Source organism: Conger conger, chromosome 10 (assembly GCF_963514075.1).
Source record: "Conger conger chromosome 10, fConCon1.1, whole genome shotgun sequence".
Taxonomy (NCBI): domain Eukaryota; kingdom Metazoa; phylum Chordata; class Actinopteri; order Anguilliformes; family Congridae; genus Conger; species Conger conger.
The window spans coordinates 47,675,317-47,689,662 of NC_083769.1; the positions used below are offsets into that span (position 1 = coordinate 47,675,317).

General features: G+C 48.1%; 1 protein-coding gene across 9 annotated transcripts in view; it reads left to right on the forward strand.

Annotated features, from left to right (window-relative positions):
- The window catches only part of arhgef10lb (Rho guanine nucleotide exchange factor (GEF) 10-like b), a 131,079-nt gene that overhangs the window by 40,816 nt on the left and 75,917 nt on the right, over window positions 1-14,346 (forward strand). For 6 of the 9 annotated variants that reach the window (XM_061257622.1, XM_061257626.1, XM_061257625.1 and 3 more), the window contains 8 exons: window positions 1,446-1,549; window positions 2,396-2,473; window positions 5,586-5,765; window positions 8,596-8,712; window positions 9,049-9,141; window positions 10,403-10,573; window positions 12,942-13,087; window positions 14,332-14,346. The exon at window positions 14,332-14,346 is cut by the window's right edge and continues 239 nt beyond it. In XM_061257622.1, coding sequence (XP_061113606.1) covers window positions 1,446-1,549; window positions 2,396-2,473; window positions 5,586-5,765; window positions 8,596-8,712; window positions 9,049-9,141; window positions 10,403-10,573; window positions 12,942-13,087; window positions 14,332-14,346 — 904 coding nt within the window. The remainder of the gene's footprint in view (window positions 1-1,445; window positions 1,550-2,395; window positions 2,474-5,585; window positions 5,766-8,595; window positions 8,713-9,048; window positions 9,142-10,402; window positions 10,574-12,941; window positions 13,088-14,331) is intronic. The other 3 variants (XM_061257623.1, XM_061257628.1, XM_061257629.1) reach the window with 1 other exon arrangement.

A 14,346-nucleotide genomic window follows, 5' to 3' on the forward strand; every position in this document is an offset into this window, starting at 1 on the left:
TTTTCACCTTGATTTCAGAAACCAGGTGAGGCGAGATAACTGTGTAATTAACGGCCTTAATTGATCAATTAAGTGCTGAGCAACAACAAAAACTGTGGCTCTCCAGAACCTGGAGTGAGGACCCAGTGCTGTTGACATTTGACAATACTGCATGATTGTATTGGCCGTTGAATTGTTAGGCTAGTGTTTTAGCACATTTCCCCCTGTTAATGAAAAAGGTATTGCACAGATTTTAGCTGAAGAATCTGAAAGAAACATTAGTTTGACGTGCATTAAACATGCTTAGGTGAATTGGAAGAAGTCGAGCTGGTGTTGGAGCTCAGGTTCAGGAATGACTGAGATCTTTTGATGGTTGGAGGAAATGAATGCAGTTGATTGCCCACACTTCCTGACTGCACTGTGAGCAGATTAGCGTTTGTTCCTGGACAGCGGTGGTACGCCCCTGTAAACCACAGATTAAAGAGCAGGAGAAAAGGCTTCTGACAGGAGAAAAATATTGAATCGGACACAGAATTAGCATTTAGATTTTAAATTAAAAAATGTTTTGTTTTCATCCTCACAAATTCCTATTTACCGCATAAGCCGCATGTGTTTGGCAGTATAAAGCTGTAATTATTTTTGTTATCAGTATAATTATTATTGCGAATACTGTAATCCTCAATAGCTGTGGCATTAATGGATGCATTAGCAGGTACAATGTGCAAGTACAGCGCACTATCGACACATTCCACCAGGAAAAATAAAATAAGAAACACTGCGTTAAGAATGAAACCTGGTGAAAACTAAACTTTGCTGAAGTTATGGGCAGGAAAGTGTCTGGTCTCAGTTAGAATGGCAGGGGAGTGGGGGCTTTCTCTGGGTTTGAGGGAGGCTGGTGCTGGAGGGGGTATCTGTGAATGTCTGTTGTGTGTGTCTGTGAATGTCTGTGAATGTCTGTTGTGTGTCTCTGAATGTCTGTTGTGTGTGTCTGAATGTCTGTTGTGCGTGTCTGAATGTCTGTTGTGTGTGTCTGTGAATGTCTGTTGTGTGTCTTTGAATGTCTGTTGTGTGTCTCTGAATGTCTGTTGTGTGTGTCTGAATGTCTGTTGTGTGTCTCTGAATGTCTGTTGTGTGTCTCTGAATGTCTGTTGTGTGTCTCTGAATGTCTGTTGTGTGTGTCTGAATGTCTGTTGTGTGTGTCTGAATGTCTGTTGTGTGTCTGTGAATGTCTGTTGTGTGTCTCTGAATGTCTGTTGTGTGTGTCTGAATGTCTGTTGTGTGTCTCTGAATGTCTGTTGTGTGTCTCTGAATGTCTGTTGTGTGTCTCTGAATGTCTGTTGTGTGTGTCTGAATGTCTGTTGTGTGTGTCTGAATGTCTGTTGTGTGTCTGTGAATGTCTGTTGTGTGTCTCTGAATGTCTGTTGTGTGTGTCTGAATGTCTGTTGTGTGTCTCTGTGCCCTTGCAGAAGAGACGGAGGATGACGCTGGGTATCTGGATGTGACCGTGTCAGACTCCAAACACCCTCCACCCCAGCTCTGCCCCATGCCCCACGGACTGAGCAGCCAGCAGGTGTGTGTATAAGTGTGTGTGTGTGTGTATAAGTGTGTGTGTATAAGTGTGTGTATAAGTGTGTGTGTGTGTGTGTGTAAAAGTGTGTATGCCCCTCTCTCCTCTCTCCCTGCTGCTGGTCGTGGTGCCGCTGGGTGTCAGTCACTGTCAGTGAGGTGCCACACAGCCGTACGGCGCAGAGCCAGGCTGATAAGCAGCTGTTTGGTGTCGCTGCTTTGTGTGATGTGAAACGCTGTGACAACGTGCTCGGCTATCTGATCCACTCCCGTAACAGGCCGCCAAAGAAAAGGTTAATCGAACTGCCGCATTTCTTTCTAGACGTGTTTCATCGTGCCCCGTGGGAAAGTGAGCAGGTTTAAAATATTACCGCTTAAGAAAAATGCTACATCACAAACACTGTTTATGTCGATGAAGACACTGATAAAATGGCTCTTTGACTGTGGCTTTGGGTTCTCTGTGAGGTTTGAGTGTATGGTTTGAGTGTGAGGTTTGAGTGCGAGGTTTGAGTGTGTGGTTTGAGTGTGTAGATTGAGTGTGAGGTTTGAGTGCATGGTTTGAGTGTGAGGTTTGAGTGTGAGGTTTGAGTGCATGGTTTGAGTGTGAGGTTTGAGTGTGAGGTTTGAGTGTGTGGTTTGAGTGTGTAGATTGAGTGTGAGGTTTGAGTGCATGGTTTGAGTGTGAGGTTTGAGTGTGAGGTTTGAGTGTGTGGTTTGAGTGTGAGGTTTGAGTGTGAGGTTTGAGTGTGAGGTTTGAGTGTGAGGTTTGAGTGTGCAGTTTCAGTGTGCAGTTTGAGTGTGCTGTCAGTGTTCTTGTGTCTGACCTCCTGCTTTGGCCCCGGGGCCTCAGGTCGTCCGACGGCACATCCTGGGCTCCATCGTTCAGAGCGAGCGCAGCTACCTGGAGTCCCTGAAGAGAGTCCTGCAGGTGAGTCACTACGGCGTGTCAAACACGCAACCCCGCCCCCTCCTAAGCACTCACACTCACTCTCCTGACCTCCCAAACTAACACACCCAACCACGCCCCCTCCTAAGCACTCACACTCACTCTCCTGACCTCCCAAACTAACACACCCAACCACGCCCCCTCCTAAGCACTCACACTCACTCTCCTGACCTCCCAAACTAACACACCCAACCACGCCCCCTCCTAAGCACTCACACTCACTCTCCTGACCTCCCAAACTAACACACCCAACCACGCCCCCTCCTAAGCACTCACACTCACTCTCCTGACCTCCCAAACTAACACACCCAACCACGCCCCCTCCTAAGCACTCACACTCACTCTCCTGACCTCCCAAACTAACACACCCAACCACGCCCCCTCCTACCCACTCACCCAAACAACCCCATTCACACACCTAACCACTCACACAAACGTAACCAATTCCACTCCTAACCACGCACACGCACTCTCCTAACCTCTCAACCTAACACACGCAAACAACCCCATTCACACATCTAGCCACTCACAGAAACGTAACCAATTCCACCCCTAACCACTTCCTTGTTACTGTACACACCCACTCTCGCACACACAAACACTCCGACACACACACACACACACACACACACACTTACTGCAAAAACCCACACTCATGCACTCACACCCTCTCGCACAGACACACATACGCACTAACGCTCACACTCTTGCAGAGTTATGAATATCGCAGAGCATATCAATCAGCCATCTTGTTTCCTTGTTTGTCTGTAATCAGCGACTCATTCAGTCGAACTCCAGGTTCACGTTTCCTTTACCAGTCCCAGCCGGGCTCTTCCATTTATCTTCTGTGTCGGACACAAACACAAACACAAACACAAACACAACGGAAAAGCCAGCGAGCGCGTGTGGTTATCACGTCTTCATAGTCATTATTTCAAAGACTTGAAATTACCGACTGATGTACAAAATGGAGGTTTTTCCCGCAGCCAAAGAACGGTGGCAATAGCTGACAAGCAGCATCAAAGATGGAGCTGGGAGCCAGCCAGACTGCTTTTATCTGCTATTTCCGTATCACTTACAGCTTAATCTTCAGAGAGCAGGTACTCTAAACGGGATATCGTCCAGTCGCTTTTCTTTTCAAACCCTCCATGAGTGGAGACGGCAGCAGTATTTGTTATCTCTCTTTCGAGATGGAAAGATACAGGCATGAAAAGAAACGGGATCCACTGTATCAATGTCATTTTTTCTCTCTCTCTGAGAAACCCCTGCCCTGTTTTTTTTATGTCTAGATTTATGTTATGGTGGCTTTTGTTGCTGAATATGATTATTCCTTTTGAATATTATCCTCCTTGTGCCAGAAATGAAAGATGCGAATGAGATGTTTAGCATTTCTACTCACTTTCAGGGCACAGAATTTCAAGGCTGTCAAATAATATACAAAAACAAAATGATAATGGTAATAAGAAAAGTTGCTGACTTAATTCCAAATGAGCCCTTCTAACATGTACGCGGCTTGGTGTTTTGTCAATAAGCCATTGGCTAATGTAACAAAGATGAATTATTTTAAAAAGCATGACTATTCATATCTCTTCAGTTTTGTTTGTGTCAGGGAACTAATTCCTTGGCGAATCTTTGTTGCTGCGCTTTGGCTACTGATTATGCGTTTGAGCAGTTTAAACTTCATACTTCTCTATAATTCAGCACTGACTGTGTCAAGGGACTGTGGCAGATGTACCAACGATGTGGAAAAACAAACAGTATGCAGATCTGAAATTGTATTTACTCACGTCTGACTTCTACAGGAAATTTATAGGGAATTAAATCCATGGTGCTGAAAGGAGAAAATAAAAACATCAAATATTTATTCTGTTTTAAAGACCTAACACATGTGTGATAAAGAATAGTGCTATTTCTATGACAGAACAGTGTGTGAATGCAGGAGTGTGTGTTTACCCTGTGTGAACAGGAGTGTGTGTTTACCCTGTGTGAACAGGAGTGTGTGTTTACCCTGTGTGAGGAGAGTGTGTGTTTATCCTGTGTGGGGAGAGTGAATGCAGGAGTGTGTGTTTATCCTGTGTCAGGAGAGTGTGTGTTTATCCTGTGTGGGGAGAGTGTGGGAGTGTGTTTATCCTGTGTGGGGAGAGTGTGGGAGTGTGTGTTTATCCTGTGTGGGGAGAGTGTGGGAGTGTGTGTTTATCCTGTGTGGGGAGAGTGTGGGAGTGTGTTTATCCTGTGTGGGGAGAGTGTGGGAGTGTGTGTTTATCCTGTGTGGGGAGAGTGTGGGGTGTGTGTTCATCCTGTGTCAGGAGAGTGTGTGTTTATCCTGTGTTAGGAGACTGAATGCGAGAGTGTGTGCTTATCGTGCGTCAGGAGGGTAAATGCGTGAGTGTGTATTTATCCTGCTATAGGATATGAGCTGCTTAAATTCACACCTCCACTCCCCGTCCATTAGAGCTGTGCTTATTGAATACACCCAGGCGGGAGTGAACAGCCCAGGATTGATTTGTCCAATTACTGAGGTAATAAGGAGGGAGGATTCGCAGGCCTAAGTGGGATATCGCAGAACCTCCCTCCCCGTTGCTATGGTGCCTTACCAGCACAATGAGTCTGATCCAAAAGACCCATTTTCATTTAGGTGTGAGCGTGCGTCTCTGGGCAGCCTGTAGCCTAGTGGCTAAGGCACATGACTGGAACCCGAAAGGTTGGCGGTTCAAGCCTCAATGTAGCCACAGTTAGATCTGTACAGCTGTTGGGCCCTTGAGCAAGGCCCTTAACCCTGCATTGCACCAGGTGTGGGTTGTCCCCTGCATAGTCTAATCAACTGTATGTCACATTAGATCAGGGGTGTCAAACTCCAGTCCTGGAGGGCCGCAGTGTCTGCTGGCTTTTGGTGTGTTTCAGCCCAAGAGATACATTTCAAAGTCTTTCATTGGCTAAAGACTCCACACACCTTGTCCTCAAGGCCTTAATTGGCTGCGAATTGAAAGGAAACCACAAACACCTGTAGGACTGGAGTTTGACGCCCCTGCTTTAGGTAACAGTGTCATCTTATTAAAGGATTATTAGTGATGGTTGTTGCTCTGATCTGGCCCAGGAGTACCAGAAGCCCCTGCTGGAGGCAGACCCTCGGATCCTGAGCCAGCGGAAGATCCGGCCCATCTTCTTCCGTCTGCGGGAGATCCTGCAGTGCCACTCCATGTTCCAGATCGCCCTGTCCTCACGCGTGGCCGAGTGGGACGACGCCGAGATCATCGGGGACCTGTTTGTGGCCTCCGTGAGTCTCTTTCCTTCTTCACATTACATTATATTACATTACATTACACTACACTACACTACACTACACTACACTACATTACATTACATTACATTACATTACATTACATTACACTACAGTACATTACACTACATTACATTACATTACACTACACTACACTACACTACAGTACATTACACTACATTACATTACATTACACTGCACTACAGTACATTATACTACATTACATTACACTACACTACACTACAGTACATTACACTACATTACATTACACTACACTACACTACACTACACTACATTAGAGGCGTCTAGCAGACGCTCTTATCCAGAGCGACGTACAACGAAGTGCAGATCGAACACAGGGACGAGTGCTATGAGGACCCTAGAGGACAGTACGGTTCCGAGTCCTCGCATGACCATATACCAGACCAGATACTTAAGGGCTCAAAGGCCTGTCCACACCAATAATGATTTAACTATAACTATAAATATGATTTATAAGTTAAAAAAATTGTTCTCAAGCGGAGGGCCAAAAAACTCCACACCACACCACTATACAACTATAACGACAACAACAGTGACAGACGATATCTTTGGGACCACTTTCAGAGTGATTTTATTCCAGCTGCACAAACAATAAAACGCATGAAGGACAGCCAATCGAAATCCATCCGAATTTACAGGGTGCCATGTGCAGAATGGCAGATGACATAACCGAGAGGCTGTTTACAGAACGTTATCGTTCAGCACTGTGCATGTTGACGTCTTCATCGTGATGGTTATAGGTCTTGGACGTGTGGCCAGGCCTTAAGAATGACTTTTTTTCTCTCTGTCTCATGAGTGCGTATTCTCCCGTCTCATGTAATCCTCGTTTGTTAGTTGGTACACTTGGTTAGTTGGGAATGATGGATGTCTTCAGTAATTGCTATTTTAACCCAGTCTGTGTGTTAAACGTGTCCCCTTGGATTTTAGTTCATGCGTCGCTGTGAAGCTCTTTGTTTATGAAAACCTTTAGTTTAGAAACGTATTATTGCTTATTTTATCTCAGTGAGAATGGTCAAACGAGAGGCTAAACGGTCAGGGCACCATACTTACAGCAAGGAGGTTTCTGCATGCTAATCCAAGACGTAGTAGTGCTTTAATACTCATGGAACTAAATGATCTCTCCTCTTATTAGTATGCAGTGGTGGAATATCTGGTCAAAGTTTAGATAGATGGTAATATATTCAGAATGTGAGCTACAATACAAATATCTATAAATATATATTTTTTAAAGGTTTGCCGCATGTTAGGACGTTAAGCCTGTTTGGGTTTAAATTGTAAATACCAGGGATTTACTGTGAATTTCCCCAGTAAATATGAAGCTCTGTTAACGGATCATGTCTTCAACGGGTGCCAAGTACGAACACCGTGAGTTTGGATATCTACGCTTTGCGTAAACAGCAGAGTCTGGCTCTCTGGCCGAACGCACGTTGTCAACGCTCGCGCTTAGCTTCACGTTAGCGCCGTGCTAACAGGGGCGGCTTCCGGCGAAGAGCTCACGCAGTAGCCCCGCACACAGATCAGACGGAGAGACCTGATGTAGATGACACAGGAGCGAGGATGAATGGCTCTCCTCTCCTGTAGATGAACTGAAAACATGTACGTAATACTCTTAAGAAGGGGGTTAATGGATTAATGCGCTGTAGGCCTCCGTAATGGGCCTTGGTATTTGGTAATTATTTGCGGTTTAAAAGGGCAGGTTTGGCTGCGCTGACCCCATTACCTGCATAATTGCGTTGATCGTTATGAATACTCCTGCTCAGGCCGGGCTGAGGCAGCGGGCTGGGCCCTGATTGATTTTTGCATAATGGCTCGTTAATCTCGAGGGCCCTGCCCCCCTCGACCCCTCCCGCCCAATCACAACGCAGCTCCTCGGGGGGGGGATCGAGCGGCCTGTGGCGGTTGCCGTGGCGGTTTGCCGTGGAGGGGCAGGAGTTAATTACCTCCCGCGGCCCGTTAGCCGTTCGTTAATCTGTCCGGCGCTCCTCCCCCCCCCCTCCCCCCTCCCCCCCCCCCGCGCCGCCCGCCATCGTCAGCTGGTGCGGGCAGCTGTGGGCGCTCAATCACACGGAAAACGGTTGATTTCGCCTAATCTCCCCCTAAACAGGCCGCCTCAAATTGATCGCAGACGCGCTTTTAATTGCCGGGGAAACTCTTAAAACCGTGATTGGGTTTATATTCCCGTTTCGCGTTCCTCTCCCCCGGGGGGGCCCAGGCTTCCCCCGTCGAGCTGGAGTTACAGTAGCGTGTATATTCTGCCGTGTGAGTGCGTCGACACCGGCCATCGTCGTCGAATCTGGACCTCGAATCCAAATCCGGACCTGTCTTACTTTTCTTCCAGGTAATTAGCTAAACAATTAGCGCTGCCGAATGGCCAGACTGTCTTCACACCTGACTCCCAGGTCAAGGGAGGGTGGAAAAGCAGCAGTTCTCAGACCTCAAGGACCGTGATTGAGATAATCCCTGGTCCATACAATCAAAGACATAATGGGCGCCTCCCCTTTGCCTCCTTGTGTTATGAATGTCCATGTTCCCAGCTAAACAGGAATCCAGCTAAGCCCTACTGGGATTCTAACATGGTTTAAGATTGTTTTTCAACTCTTCTAGCTGGTCTGTAGCTGGTCAGTGCCGGTCAAAGCTGGTTAAAGCTGGAAGAGTAAGCTCATGGTCAACTGGTAGACCAGCTAAAAGTGTCACAAACACAGCTTTAAACCAGCTTGACCGGTTTAGGCGGGTTTCGGCTGTTTTTTTCAGCTGGGTTCACCTCGATGCCGTATGTTTTCTGCAGTTCTCCAAGTCCATGGTGCTGGACGTGTACAGCGACTACGTTAACAACTTCACCAACGCCATGGCGCTCATCAAAAAGGCCTGTGTCTCCAAACCCGCCTTCCTGGAGTTCCTCAAGGTGAGCGAGCTAAACGGTGCCTCTCTGATCTCCTCCGCGCCGCCCGTCTCTTTCTGATTGAGCGCGAGTCTCAAGAGCCCTTTCCCTCTGATCTTTCTAGATTATTCTGAGAGATTGTCATTCTCGTCGACATCGCACTTGTCATTTTCCTATTCTTCAGTGATGCGGCGGTGTAATTTGATAGAGGTGTGAGAGCCGACACCGCACTGAGCTCAGAGTCGGGAGTAACGGACTGCAGTGAAGTGTTCTGAGTGTGTTTGAATGTTTCTCCCTCCGTCCGTTACGGGCTGTGTCCCCGTGTACTGGCGTGTCCCTCGGGCCCGACTCCGCGCGCAGAAGAAGCAGGCGTCCAGCGCAGACCGCATCACGCTGTACGGCCTGATGGTGAAGCCCATCCAGCGCTTCCCCCAGTTCATCCTCCTGCTGCAGGTCAGTGCTGATGAACCAGCCTCCAGCACAGACACACACAGACACCGGCAAACCACTGGCCACCAGTTCTTTAAACTGTCACACACACACACACTCACACACACACAGACTCACACACATACTCAGACACACACACATATGCATACACACACACTCACATACACACACACACATACTCACACACATGCACATACACATACTCGGACACACACACATATGCATACACACACACACACACACACACAGCCTCACACACATACTCAGACACACACACATATGCATACACACACACACACTCACATACACTCACACATACTCACTCACATATACACACACACACACACACACACACACACACTGTGCGCTGGAGTGTGTATGTCTGTGTGCTGGAGTGTGTGTGTCTGTGCGCTGGAGTGTGTGTGAGTTTCTGGAATGCCTCGGACTGCCCCATGAGGAAGTGAAAGCGCGGGTGCGCGCAGTGTGATTGGCTCAGGGCGATGGCTGAGATTTGCACAGCTGGGCACCGTGAGTCGTCACGCGGTATGCTGGGAGAAACATCCCGCTGTCTCACACCTGACTGTGTGTGGGAGACGTCTCTCTGTGTCTTCAGCCTTCTCTCGCTCTCTCTGTCTCATTCTCACTCTCACTATCTCTCACTCTCCCTCGCTTCTCTCTTGCTCTCTTTGATTCTCTCATGCTCTCTCTTGCTCTCGATCAAATTCAAATTCAAGTGAGCTTTATTGCCATGATGTACATCTGTTCTCTCTCTCTCTGTCTCTCTCACTTTTTAATTTAAATACTTAAATTCAGTTCAGCTGCATAATTCTGTATAATTTCCTCATAGTGGCTTCCTTGACTGTGATTGGTACAGCGCTGGTCCTCACATACGCCAGTAACCGACTCCAAAGGCAACCAAAAGCCTAGAATGAAGACTAGATACTGAAAGCTTTCTTATACCTGCATTAAGGAAGCGGTTGAATGCACCTGGCTACTCTGAAACCGCTAAGAAGCCAACTGTCCAATTACTTTTGGTCCCCTAAAATAGGGGGGGGGCTATGTTTTAAAACGGGATGTAAGTCCTGCACGCATAACCCAATATGGAAGTACAGTAAATACCCTCAAATTAAAAGGTGACGGTCTGCACCGTAACCGCACATTCATCGTTTAATCTCGGGTCCAATGTGCTGTGAAATCGCTCCGCCCTGAGATTAAAGGCGCGGTGTGAACGCGGCGGTGTGCGTGACCCCCTCTCTCCCTGCAGGACATGCTGAAGAACACGGCGCGGGGCCACCGCGACCGGCTGCCCCTGCAGCTGGCCCTGACGGAGCTGGAGTCTCTGGCCGAGCGGCTGAACGAGCAGAAGCGCGTGGCCGACCAGGTGGTGGAGATCCAGCAGCTGGCCCGCAGCGTCAGCGACCGCGGCCTGAGCAAGGTGACCGCCGCCCCGCCGCCAACCGGCGCTACGCGCGAGAGAGCGTCGGCCAATCGGCGCTGAGCGGGAGAGAGTGTCGGCCAACCGGCGCTGAGCGGGAGAGAGTGTCGGCCAACCGGCGCTGAGCGGGAGAGAGTGTCAGCCAACCGGCGCTGAGCGTGAGAGAGTGTCGACCAATCAGCGCTGAGCGGGAGAGAGTGTCAGCCAATCAGCGCTGAGCGTGAGAGAGTGTTGACCAATCAGCGCTGAGCGGGAGAGAGTGTATCAGCCCTGAGCGTGAGAGAGTATCAGCCAAACAGCGCTGAGTGGGAGAGAGTGTCGACCAATCAGCGCTGAGCAGGAGAGAGTGTCAGCCAATCAGCGCTGAGCGGGAGACAGTGTCAGCCAATCAGCGCTGAGTGGGAGAGAGTGTCAACCAATCAGCGCTGAGCGTGAGAGAGTATCAGCCAATCGGCGCTGAGCAGGAGAGAGTGTCAGCCAATCAGCGCTGAGCGGGAGAGAGTGTTGACCAATCAGCGCTGAGCGGGAGAGAGTGTCAGCCAAACAGCGCTGAGCGGGAGAGAGTGTTGACCAATCAGCGCTGAGCGTGAGAGAGTATCAGCCAAACAGCGCTGAGTGGGAGAGAGTGTCGACCAATCAGCGCTGAGCGTGAGAGAGTGTCAGCCAATCAGCGCTGAGCATGAGAGAGTGTCCACCAATCAGTGTTGAGTGTGAGAGTGTGTCGGCCAATCAGTGCTGAGCGTGAGATAGTGTCAGCCAATCAGCGCTGAGTGGGAGAGAGTGTTGACCAATCAGCGCTGAGTGGGAGAGAGTGTATCAGCCCTGAGCGTGAGAGAGTATCAGCCAAACAGCGCTGAGTGGGAGAGAGTGTCAGCCAATCAGCGCTGAGCATGAGAGAGTGTCCACCAATCAGTGTTGAGTGTGAGAGTGTGTCGGCCAATCAGTGCTGAGCGTGAGATAGTGTCGGCCAATCAGTGCTGAGTGGGAGAAATTGTCGACCCTTCAGCACTGAGCGTGAAAGCATGTCAACCAATCAGCCCTGAATGTGAGAGTGTCGACCAATCAGCCCTGACCACTAGAGAGTGTCGACCAATCAGCACTGTCCGCAAGAGAGCGCTCAAGACTGAACCCGCACACACACTCACGCATACGTACTCACACTTGCTCACACACGCTCACATGCGTGAGTACACAATCTTTCACACACACAGACACACACACTCACCCTTATGAGGATAATTCTTATTCAGATCTGGATCTTTCGATGTTTTCACAGCAAATGTGTGCATATGCTCGGTCTGATGGTTGTTTGAGGCCTATGGCCAGCTGATTAAGTGCTTAACAATCCTCAGCTCTCCATAAACAATTTATTTTCTGTGCTGAGAGAGAGAGGGAGAGAGAGAGGGAGGCAGGGAGAAAAAGAGCGGGAGCGATGGAGAGTGAGAGAAAGACTGACGGACACTGTCTGGCAGTCATTCCTGCGGATAGCACGGTGACGGTAGTGTTAACATTCGAGCTAACGTTACCGTTTTGGCTGAAACAAAATCAGAAAATCGCTCATCTGTGTGGGATTTCAGCGCTCGAATGAGAATTTAAATGAGGGTTGTTTGCACAGACGTTTGATGCGTTGGAAACCAGTTCTGTCTGTATACTCCAGAGGGCGCTCTGTGTTTACACAGCACGGCAGAAAACGAGAGAGGTTGTATACCAAGGGGTGTATACAATATTAAAAACTGGATGCACAAAAGAATGTTAGAGAATCTCTGTATTTGAAATAATTCATTTCCTGTGAGACGGTGTGGTTGGATATGCAAAGCCCATATTTATATTTCAGGCTGATTGCATAGATTTAGCTATCACTGGAGGATCACGGAAATTGCATATTTGAATGAAAACATGCTTTATTTTATCAGCTATTCATTGCCTTTGGTTTTCCATTGTAATTTCCGCACCGTGGGAATATGGTTTATGAAATGCATGCAAATTACTGATGAAATTTATCCCTATCTGTCAATACAGAGAAGCAACATGAAAGAAATCTGTGCATTAATGTTACATAACTGTGTAGGTTTGCATTGTATATGTCTGTGTATGTGTGTATGATAGGGTGGCCTGTAGCATAGTGGTTAAGGTACATGACTGGGAGACGCAAGGCCCTTAACCCTACATTGCTCCAGGGGAGGATTGTCTCCTGCTTAGTCTAATCAGCTGTACGTCGCTCAGGATAAGAGCGTCTGCCAAATGCCAATAATGTAATGTAATGTAATGTATGCCTGTGTGTGTGAGAGAGTGTGTGTCTGTGTGTGTCTGTGTGTGTGTGGGCATGAGTGTGTGTGCATGCGTCTAACCCCTGTGTGTTTTACCCCAGTTGCTGAACTCGGAGCAGAAGCAGCTGATCCTGTGTGAGACTCTGATAGAGACAGTGTACGGGGAGAGGGGGCAGGTCATCAAATCCAAGGAGCGCAAAGTGTTCCTGCTCAACGACATGATCATCTGCGCCAACATCAACATCAAGTGAGTGTCACCTGTTCACCTCACACACCTGTTCACCCAACACACCTGTTCACCTCACACACCTGTTCACCCAACACACCTGTTCACCCAACACACCTGTTCACCAGACACACCTGTTCACCTCACACACCTGTTCACCCAACACACCTGGCCACTTCACACACCTGAACACCCTTTACACCGTTTCACTGTTTCTTGTTCCCTCATTCTCCCATTCTCACTCTCTCTCTCTCTCTCACTCTTCCTCACTCTCTCTTGCGCTCACACGCCTCAACACCCTATATACCGGTTCAACTCTGATGTACAGAGACAGGGTACGAGCAGTAACTCTGCTCTTATGTACTGAGACAGGGTACGAGCAGTAACTCTGCTCTTATGTACTGAGACAGGGTACGAGCAGTAACTCTGCTCTTATGTACAGAGACAGGGTACGAGCAGTAACTCTGCTCTTATGTACTGAGACAGGGTACGAGCAGTAACTCTGCTCTTATGTACTGAGACAGGGTACGAGCAGTAATTCTGCTCTTATGTACAGAGACAGGGTACGAGCAGAGCTGCTCTTATGTACAGAGACAGGGTATGAGCAGTAACTCTGCTCTTATGTACAGAGACAGGGTACGAGCAGAGCTGCTCTTATGTACAGAGACAGGGTATGAGCAGTAACTCTGCTCTTATGTACAGAGACAGGGTATGAGCTAATGAAATATTCAGCTTCTCCTTCTCAGACTAATGGGCTGAACAGCCTGCTAGCTTCTCCCTGTTCTTAAATGACAGATGCTCTCAGATATCTCTCCCATTAAACCCATCTCCCCCTTTCTTATCCTCTTCAGCTGTATTACATGTGAAAGTGGCATTGATCGAATCTTAGCTGAGGAAAGGTAATGTTTTATTCCAGGCTTGCCAGCTTTTGGTCTGCGTTAAATGGAGAATAGCAGACGGATGGGGTGCTGATCTGAGAAAGCTTCCTGATTGAAGAAAAACTTAATTATTGAGTTGATTGGGAAAGTTAATTATCACTTTGAATTCCGCAAAGTAAGATCCTCCTGATGTAGACTCAGCCTGCGCTTGCAATGCCCATGATCACAGGAGTGTGCTAATACAAACACACCTATTAAAACACAGCAGGTGGTCCTGTTCTCCCTCCAAATACAGACTATCGGAGTGCTTGTAATTACGCTCCCGATGCTTAGCTTGCTTTCATAACAAATCATCGGACCATATCGCATTTTTCCTCCTAATTGCAGTCGGGGAAAATGTGC